Genomic DNA, 10484 nt, shown 5'->3' on the forward strand with positions numbered 1-10484 from the left:
TATTTAGCAATATAAACAACAAGGAATGATAGTAATAGAGATTCAAAACAAAGCTATACGGAGCTACAAATGCAAATCACTCAGCAGCAACCCACTCAGCAGTGACTGTGGACCTAATGGGTGGAGCTTTACCTAATTATTTAGGGTCAGGGTGTGGCTGGACGTTTAAGCTTCACCCATTACATTCGGAGAGGGGAAGCGTCTAGCTCCACCCATTGTCTCTACAATGAGCAGCCTCTCCATATGCAAGCTGCACGTACAGAGTATGCACGGTTATAAGAATCGGGCTGCACGTGTATGGGGTTAGATTCCCGCCAATAGTATTGTGGTCACGGATCAAAAAATAATAAGCGTGAATCAAAAATTTTAAAACATATGTAAAAATATATAACACAAACTTAAAAAAAATAATTATCAAAATGGCAAAGAACGTGGTCACGGATCGAAATATAATAAGCGTGAATCTAAAAATTAAAAGCGCATTTTAAAAAATAACAAGCATGAATCAAAACTTTAAACAAATTAAAAATGATATTGCACAAATCTTAAACTTGTGTTTATGTGTTCTTAAAAGTTGTTTTCCTTACTTTATTACTTTGTGCTCTTTTACATTTTCTGCTCATATTTTACTCTTTTGTATGCTTGTGCTGTTTTTCTCTTTTGGTCTTCCATGTGCATGTCATTGACAAGGGTGTTAGTTTATGAATTTTATCACATTTTAGCACCGAGATTATAAAATTATAAAGTTAAGCAATATCCTATCATACCAGCAAGAGTGTTTTCCCCAATAGTAGAGCGATTGCAAATGTTTATTGAGCTGTAGCATAAATCAATATAGCAATAAGTTAATTTTGAGTGTGTTTTTGCACTATTTTGATGAAAGGAGTATCAAACAAAGCCACAGCAGAACAGCGTCGTTCGTCTCTGAACAACACAGCAGTGTTTTGTTAATGAATTCCCAATTTGAAGGAGACGCTTAAATGAAAGACTCACTCATAAAGACAGTAACTTGCCGCTACCTACTGGCCATTTAAATTCATATTTCTATAACATGGATGGGCAAGTGCAGAGTTTAGCTTCAACCCTAATCAAACACACCTTAACTAGCTAATCAGTGTCTTCAGTGGCCTGTTGCATGAAGCTAGTTGAACAAACTCTGAGTTTCAGAGTAGGTTTGCAGTTGACAAATCCAGATAAATCCAACCTGGTTTAGATCAGGTTCAACTGTTGCACAACGCTCGGTATAAACTTTCTCTGTCAACCCAGGTTTAATCCAGAGTTTGCAAAGCCTGTGTACCTGAAAGTCTGACACGTGCAGCAAACAGCCAATCACACGGAACAAGGCTCTCTTCTCGCGAGAGAGCCGCGCAATTCATGTCGCTTCCGAAGATTAAGAGATCGTTATGAAAAATATGAAATAAAACGCATTTACAAAGCAGGAATAAACACTGCTGCTGCAGTGAAAGTTTGGGAAGGCAGCTGAAAGAAAATATCTGACTATATCAATGCATGTGAATCAAACAAATAGACAAAATAATTAATATAGTTTCACAAAGAGCTCAAAAGAATATATGTAAGCTTAATCTGTTTAAAAGCTTTATATATTATGCATGTATTACATTTATTTTAATTTAAAAGCAAAGTTTAATATTGTCAATATAATCAGCCTCATTATATGAATATGTCATGAATTATTCATAATTTTAATTTATTTAATATAAATATAATGAATAATTAACAGCAAATGTTGAGAAATTTTGTCTCTAAAATGTTTTCACTATAAACTGATTTAATTTGGAGCGAGATATACAGGAGGAGTGGTTTTATTGCATCAGATACATGTCACTTTACTCACAGCTGATTGGTCGAGTTTGGGTTTGCGATCTCTAACCCAGAATAAAACCTGCTCCGGAGCAGGTTAGCAGTGTAACGTCAGTTACCATAGCAACAAACCCCGCTAAAAACCAATCCACCTTCATAAACCCAAAAAACCAGAGTTTGCTCAAACTAATCTTGAACTTACCTGGGTAGAAACTGAAACCGGCTTTGTGCAACAGGCCACAGGATTAGTAATACTGTAGACGGGTGAGTTTTTTTTTTGTTTGTTTTTTTTATCGGGGTTGGAGCTAAACTCTGCAGGACAGTGGCACTCCAAATCTAAAGTTGCCTATCCTTGATCTATAATTTTGTTTTTAAAGCTATATTTAAAACATTAATCTTATAGTATTGTGCAATTATGTAGTTATGTAAATAAACACAACAAGTGTGTGAATAAATCAATGCATATCAAATCCACCTGGTTTCTATATCTCCTCTGTAACACTATCGTAGTCAATGCAGAAATGATACATTCAGTAACACTATCGTAGTCAATGCAGAAATGATACATTCAGTCTTAGAATTAATTTACCAGGTTACCTATGATCTTTTACAACAACAATTAAGAGTATATCAGCTACAGTAGCCTTAGCATATTAGCATCATGAGTAATGTTTTAACACCAAATACCATATATTATGAACATAAAGATTAACAACCATAACAAGAGTGCACATTAAAAAGAGTATCTCAAAAAAAGCAATTATTTGTCCATACTCCAGATAACTTTACAGCTTCAAAATCCTTGTAAAGTTTCAAATTAAACTGTTATCTTCCCCTGCATGAGTGTGAGCATCATGATTCACATTGAAGTGATGTCATCTCCCTCTCTTTGATTGATTGGCTAGAGGAGGAGCTGTCAATCTAGAACTAGTGGACCAATGGTGACGCTTAAGCCCTGCCTAATTTACATGAAACTTGAACTGCAACATTTGGAAACGCAAGAGCAGAATATGGAAAGAAGAGCAAAGAGAAAAACAGCACAAGCGTACAAAAGAGTAAAATATGAGCAGAAAATGTAAGAGAGCACAAAGTACAGAGTAATAAAAGCAAGGAAAACAACTTTTAAGAACACACAAACACAAGTTTAAGATTTGTGCAATATCATTTTTTTAATGTGTTTAAAGTTTTGATTCATGCTTGTTATTTTTTAAAATGCACTTTTAATTTTTCGATTCACGCTTATTATATTTCGATCCGTGACCACATTCTTTGCCATTCTGATAATTTTGCTTTTTTTTTTTTTTTTAAAGTTTGTGTTATATATTTTTACATGTTTTCCGTGACCGCAATACTATTGGCGGGAATCTAGCCCCATACACGTGTACTGTGCTGAAGAAAATCATGTCACATACACTGTATGCATAAACTTTCTATGTTTTCTGTGATTAATTCAAAATTATTCCCTTTGCTTTTTGTAGATGTGCTATGGGCAAAGTTGTATTATTGTAAATATTCATACACTGTTGCATCCATTCGTGGGAAATGTATGCATGTATATTTGATATCCATTTTGCAATCTCACTCTCATGATTTGAGAATACAAAACCATTGTGTCGGCATGGTTCATACCTGCTGATCTCCTAATAACTACATATTTATATATTTCCTTCCCTTCTTTTATCACCTCAACCTTTTTCAGGTTCAGTGAAGATGTGGTAAATGTGTCTCTCTCCCACTGTTTACTATCAGAGGTATGGAATCCAGGCCACAATGAGACAATACAGGGTTTATAGCAGGGGTCGGCAATTAAGTTTGGCATTGGGCCAAAAAAAAATTTCGCCGCTAGATGGCGGGCCAGAACATAGTCAAAGGATAATTTAAAGGAATAGTTCACTTTCAAATAAAAATTTCCTGATAATTTACTCACCCCCATGTCATCCAAGATGTCCATGTCCTTCTTTCTTCAGTCGAAAAGAAATTATGGTTTTTAATGAAAACATTCCAGGATTATTCTCTTTATAGTGGACTTCAATGGTCTCCAAAAGGTTGAAGGTCAAATTTACAGTTTAAAGGGCTTTAAACGATACCAGACGAGGAATAAGAGTCTTATCTAGCGAAACGATCGGTCATTTTCCAAAAAAAAAATCAAACTGTATATGCTTTATAGGCACAAATGATCGCACCACAAGTGCTTCCACCAGAACGCGATTCCGTATTCTTCAAAAAGCTTACGCTAAATGTCCCACGCCTTCCCTAATCAACTTATGGAAAAAAACAGAACTGGCGCCGCGTTCGTTCCGTAAGTTGAATAAGGAAGGCATAGGACATTCAGCGTAAGCTTTTTGAAGAATACAATCATTTTACACTGGATAAACTAATGTAACCTGACCAGTATCTTCATTCACCAACTTGCAACACAGACCGCCTTGCTAAAACACACATATTTGGGAGATGCGGAATGGATAAAAATAACTTGAATTGGTTCTATTCCTGATTGAATGCCATTAATGGCATGTTTGAGTCATGCTCTTAACGAACTATGTTTTATTTCCTCTTTCCATATTGTGAATAATAGGTGTAATTTGCTATTCAACTTATGGAAAAAAATGGAACTGGCGCTCGTTCGTTCCGTAAGTTGAATAAGGAAGGCATAGGACATTCAGCGTAAGCTTTTTGAAGAATACGGAATTGCGTTCTGGTGGAAGCACTTGTAATGCGATCATTTGTGCCTATAAAGCATATACATTTTGATTTTTTTTTTTAGAAAATGACCGATCGTTTCGCTAGATAAGACCCTTATTCCTCGTCTGGTTTCATTTAAAGCCCTTTGAAGCTGCACTGAAACTGTAATTTTGACCTTCAACCGTTTGGAGACCACTGAAGTCCACTATAAGGAGAATAATCCTGGAATGTTTTCATCAAAAACCTTAATTTATTTTCGAATGAAGAAGGAAGGACATGGACATCTTGGATGACATGGGGGTGAGTAAATTATCAGGAAATTTTTTATTTGAAAGTGGACTAATCCTTTAAGAAATTAATTGAAAAATGCAACTAGAATTGCATGTGAAAGTTACAGTGTCTTTTGTAACTGGTAAGCTGTTACTCTGTGTTAAATCCTGTAGTAGGACAGTCATTTTACACTGGATAAACTAATGTAACCTGGCAAGTATCTTCATTCACCAACTTGCAACACAGACCGCCTTGCTAAAACACACATATTTGGGAGATGCGGAATGGATAAAAATAACTTGAATAAGCCCATTAATGGCATATTTGAGTCATGCTCTTAACGAACTATGTTTTATTTCCTCTTTCCATATTGTGAATAATAGGTGTAATTTGCTTGTTACACAATGGATCCTAACTTATTGTAATTATTTGACGTATAGCCTACTTTTACACTCAGAATTATTCCTTAGCATCCTCACGCACTAAAGTGCATTTTTGCATGCTGGAGGTACGCTATTACGTCGTGTGCAGAGTGATGTTAACATTTAAGATAGCTGGTGAGAGAAAATGGTACTATCAAACAATCTAAAAGAGGAAAGTTGTCAGTGAAAACAGGGCATACAAAGAAGAATGGAAAGACAACTATGCGTTCATCCTAGTCCTACCTAGTTTTGTGAATGCAAAGCCAGTGTGTCTTATCTGCAACAAAGCTGTCGCTGTTTTCAAAGAATATAACACCGACACCAGATATTATTTCTGGCGGGACAGTTTTGGCCCGCGGGCCGCCTATTGCCTACCACTGGTTTAAGATGCTTTGTTCAGGTTGACATGGTGGTTAATAACTGTCTCAGCACACACTGTGAAAGTTAAGCAGAATCAGTGATATAACAGAAAATCATGATTTTAGAAAGTAAAATGTATTTTTTAAAACTTTTGTATGTCATGCTGGTTACTGAGACACAGTACATGAATAAACATCATACAAACAGACAAACAAAAAAAATTGAGAACACATTTAGAGGGAACCTAACAGTTTATGTTATCCCCTCTGCTTTTATTTTAGTCAGTTTTATTTATCACAGACTGATTAATACAGCAGTACTAAGAGTGTTTCTACATATCTATACATATTGCCCTTATGAAAATTAAGTCTTGCCACATAAGTCTTTCATTTGTTCATCTTATCTGGACATCATGTTCTTTTTTGTATTTTTCTCAGGTTTAAGCAGAATGATGTAACATTTTGGGGTGAATATACACAGCAACAGGCCGTAACTGGAAGCCAAAATGGCGAAAATCTCCACAGCCACTGTGTACTTCCCCGGTGAGCTGACGTACGCCGGCACAAATGCAATCCACACAGCACAGAAGATCAGCATGCTGAAAGTAATGAATTTAGCCTCATTGAAATTGTCTGGGAGCTTTCGAGCAAAGAAGGCCAGCAGGAAGCAGACCACTGCTAACAGACCGATGTACCCCAGCACCAGTACAAACCCCACTACAGATCCCACTGTGCACTGCAGGATCACTCGAGCGCCAAGCTCACCTGCACTCTCTGTAGGCAGAGGGGGAGCCATCAGCAGCCACAGCAAACATATGACAATCTGAACCATCGTGCAAAGGAAGATGCCTGCCCTCTGCTGGATGGGCCCAAAGTACTGCATCAGGTTAGATCCAGGTAGAGTGGCTCGAAAAGCCACGAGCACAACCACAGTCTTACTAAGGACGCAGGCGATGCAGATCACAAAGCTCACTCCAAACAGGGTGTGACGTAGCATGCAGTTCCATGGTGCAGGGCGGCCAATGAAAACCAGGGCGCATAGAAAGCAGAGGGTAAGCGACACCAGTAGCAAGAAGCTCAGCTCTGAGTTGTTAGCCCGCACAAGTGGTGTGTCACGATGATGGAAAAAAGCAGCCAGAACAGTTGTTGTCAGTGTTGCCCCAGTGACAGATAAGACTGTCAAGACAATTCCCATGGTATCTTGCAAGGACAGAAACTCTACAACCTTTGGGATGCACCTTGTTCTTTCAGTGTTTGACCAGAACCGCTCTGGGCATCTCATACACTCTGTAGAGTCTAATTGCACATATTTTTTAAAGTTACCTACACAGCTTTTGCAATATCTAGCACAATGTTCAAGGTTAAAATGTTATTTCCATTCAATGAAAATTATCATTTAATAATGTTATTAATTACTAAATATATGTATATGTAATACCTGTCAAGTTACTGACTTCTCCTGCTGCACAGGAAAGACAGTCGAAACAGCAAACAGGTTTTCCTTTTTGTACAGACTTTCTAGTGCCTGGAAGACAACTCGCACTGCACACGGATACAGGAACCTTAATGATACAGGAAGAAACTCAATTAGATTCACATCATCCTTCTAACAACACAATATCTGTCAGTACAAGCGCATAAAGAAGAGCAGAAAGAAAGAAAAAATTCCTCATACAAATGCATTCCTCTTTTTCTTTAAAAGACAAGTACACTTGTCACACACACAAACATATAATCATTCCCAAGACATGTCTTTCCCCGCTCAGCAGCAATACTGAGAGGTTTGATAATGGACGCGTTCACCTGCACACTTCTCGTACCATTTTTACAGAAAGCACTTGAAAAACATTACCACACAAACTCATGCATTTACATTTTCATGTTCAGTACAGAATACAAGAGTAAACCTAAAGCAAGTAACATCATGCTAGACTGTTTTCATTAGTGAAAGATATTGTGTTTTGCCAGTTGATTTGTTTCTCCCTCTTTTTCTACATGCCAAAGAAGAGCCCTACTGACCCCACAGAGAAAATAAGAGAATATAAGCAGAGTAAGTATATATAGCAGACATCAGTGAAAGCACAGAATGCCACTTCCATGTTTTTTTTTTTTTTCCTCCAGGTTGTAAACCCAGGAACTCTCACATCAAAAGCAATAATTATACCACTTGATCGTTGATTGACACATACAGTACTTTGTATATTTATCCATATATATACAGTATGCATTTCATTTCTGTTCTTACAAATGTATGTAGGGTTAGAAATTAGTTTCAACATAGGATGAAATAAATGTGTCTTGTGGGAGCATGTCATGTCATATCTTGCTAGTCCATGTCCCTGGGAGGGGACATGTTCAGTTCACTTAGTTTTGTCATGGCCACAACATATTAACTTGTGGGAACGTGATAATAAGTCGTGGCCACAAGATCATTTTGTCGAGGTAACAACATCCTTGTATGATCTATATCGTGGCCACGTGAAGTAAAGTCATCGCCTTGAGATCATATGTTGAGGGAACAACAATTTTCTCAGGGCCACGACTTCATGTTGCAGGAACGACATCTATTTCTTATGGCGACAAGTTAAATGTGTAAACAACCTGCACGACCATAGCAACCTGGAATTATTAGAAATGTATAGGCCTATAATAATATTTATTTTTAATTAAGAATGACAAACTAAGGGCGGAATTAAGAAACGATTATATTTATATATTATAGCCTATTGTGTGCGATGTTGCCTATAAAGCACTAAATAATAAAATTATCAATAAACCTAAATAAAATGAAATATATATATATATATATATGGTCATGGTCATGACTTATCACATTCCAACAAGTGAATATGACGTTCCTACGAGTTAGTATGTTGTGGCCTCGACAAAGCTAAGTGAACTGAACATGTCCCCTCCCGGTCACCGTTATTATAACCCCTGATTGTGACAAATCAGACTGAGTCCCTTAATGTTTGTTTGTATATGCATCTCTAAAGTCAAATATTTAAACCAAAAATATTTGAAATTATATAATAAAGGAAAGTCACTGGACTCTTACTTTGTCAGCCCAGCCCCCACCCCAAACCACTTTCTCAAGGTTTATGTTCAGCTCCTGGCCTGGTCCTTTGGCTGCATCAAACTGTCCAACCTGGATAAAATGTACTGCTCCGCTTTCATCTACATGCCAGTTCATAATGTCATATGAGGCAGATGGCTCTCCGTTATCTTCAAAATAAACCAGCTCACCTACTGGTGTTGTGAAGTTTACTGCATGTAAGTAGTACAGAAGCTGTAAAAGTAAAAGGAGCACAGATGATCATATGCAGTAAATAATTTAAAAAGTGTCACATCAAAAAAAAAAAAAAAAAAAAAATGTGAGGGAAAAGAATTTAAAATGACTTTTTTAGACTCCTGTCTCTACCTCTCTGGGCTTTATTTGAGTCACATCAGGACATTCTCCATCTTCAAACGGCCCTCTACCAGGCTGACAGGCCATCATGTTGTGAATAGCATTGGCAATAGCATACACAGCCTTATACACATTGTAAGTGACTCTCAACTGTGAAACATCTATGTAGATGTGGCCATGTTTCTCTACATTCTCTGAGCCTGTGCACTTTGGCCTTTTAAATGAAGGCTGCCAGTCCTGTGCCAGTGAGCAACCAAATATTTCTTCCCATACATCTTTTACGAACGGTTCATTTGGCTGCTTCACAGGGCTCAGCTGGGCAAGATAAGCACCAAGACCCTGAATATCAGCTCGGCGCAGGGCAAAGCCGAGAGTACCAGCTAGAAAAGGAATGCTTGCTTGGTCGAAGAACTGAATGGAGGTGCTCCAGGCCTCTGTGGCTATCCACTGCCTGTTGGTCACATTCTGCACCACCACTTCCTTGAACAGGATTTCTATGTCGGGGGCAATGGCAAATGTCACCACCACACGAGCTGTGGAACCCTGGATCCTCTCCACAGTTTGCTTGATCCTGCTTTGTGAGTGTGATTTAGGAATTAATTCCAAGTAGTCTATGCAGATCCCTGTATGTTCCAATTCTTTCAAGAGCAGCTGCACGCCACTTTTACCATATTCATCATCCCCTGCGACCACCCCCACCCAGGTCCAGTCCAGCAGGCGCAGCAGACGGGCTATGGCCTTGGCCTGGAAGGCATCACTGGGAACAGTACGCAGGAAAGAGTGAAATCTGTCACTGTCACTCAGACAAGCACAGGATGCAAAATAACTCACCTGGACAGACAAAAAACAGAGACAAGATCTGAAGAAAAACTGTGTAAAAAAGAAAGCAAATTGTATGCTTAGAGACACTGTAACTAAATTGCCACACAATTATTTAAAATATTTAAATAATTCATACTGTTTTCAATAAACCTGTGTTAAAACTACAAATAACAGTTGCTTTCACTCTAAAATGTTCTATAGCAACAAGAAGTTTAGCATGTCAAAGTCACACTATGTTTTCATTGCCTATTGCCACCATTACTGGCTGATTTGAAACCAATTTAGCAAATTTATCAAAAGGCTTCTATGTTTGTTTGTTTATTATTATTATTATTATTATTATCATCACAATTTTTAGTGACAGAAAATGGAAACATTCCAAAAATTATATATAAACCAGTTAAAAATTGAGATCGTTTCTCTTAAATGTTCCAACAATGGTATTATGTTTACTGTTATGCACAGAATAATATACTTTTCACGTTTTTCAGTGTAGCCAATTGAGACTTGAGTGTACAAGGAGTGCTTTGATTTCAACATATTTTTAAACTTTCTAGCTTACTGGATTTTTTTTTTTTTTTAACTCAAGACCCCACTGTTCAAAATGCATTTTAAGTTAAATATGAAGTAAAAATTCCAGTTCATTAAATTTTAGAAAATGTACAGTGGGAAAGCCTTTATGAAGGTCAGTATAACTTG

At 37.4% G+C, this 10484-nt stretch overlaps 2 protein-coding genes across 2 annotated transcripts; both read right to left on the reverse strand.

The window, feature by feature from the left end:
- Positions 1–5919: 5919 nt before the first annotated feature.
- On the reverse strand, positions 5920–6939 carry LOC127500337 (vomeronasal type-2 receptor 26-like). The gene has a single exon (XM_051871443.1). The coding sequence runs from the start codon at positions 6834–6836 to the stop codon at positions 5955–5957; it is 882 nt and encodes a 293-aa protein (XP_051727403.1). The 5' UTR covers positions 6837–6939; the 3' UTR covers positions 5920–5954.
- A 10-nt stretch (positions 6940–6949) lies between these two features.
- LOC127500346 (extracellular calcium-sensing receptor-like) lies at positions 6950–9878 on the reverse strand (the record flags this gene model as incomplete). The annotated part of the gene is made up of 1 exon (XM_051871455.1): positions 6950–9878. A coding segment is annotated over one exon (921 nt), but the record flags the coding sequence as incomplete, so codon positions are not given.
- Positions 9879–10484: the final 606 nt, after the last annotated feature.

This window comes from Ctenopharyngodon idella, chromosome 18 (genome assembly GCF_019924925.1).
Source record: "Ctenopharyngodon idella isolate HZGC_01 chromosome 18, HZGC01, whole genome shotgun sequence".
NCBI lineage: Eukaryota > Metazoa > Chordata > Actinopteri > Cypriniformes > Xenocyprididae > Ctenopharyngodon > Ctenopharyngodon idella.

Bases quoted from the DNA above. Each gene is read 5' to 3' on its own strand.
- LOC127500337 (XM_051871443.1), bottom strand. From the start codon at position 6,836: ATGAGATGCCCAGAGCGGTTCTGGTCAAACACTGAAAGAACAAGGTGC.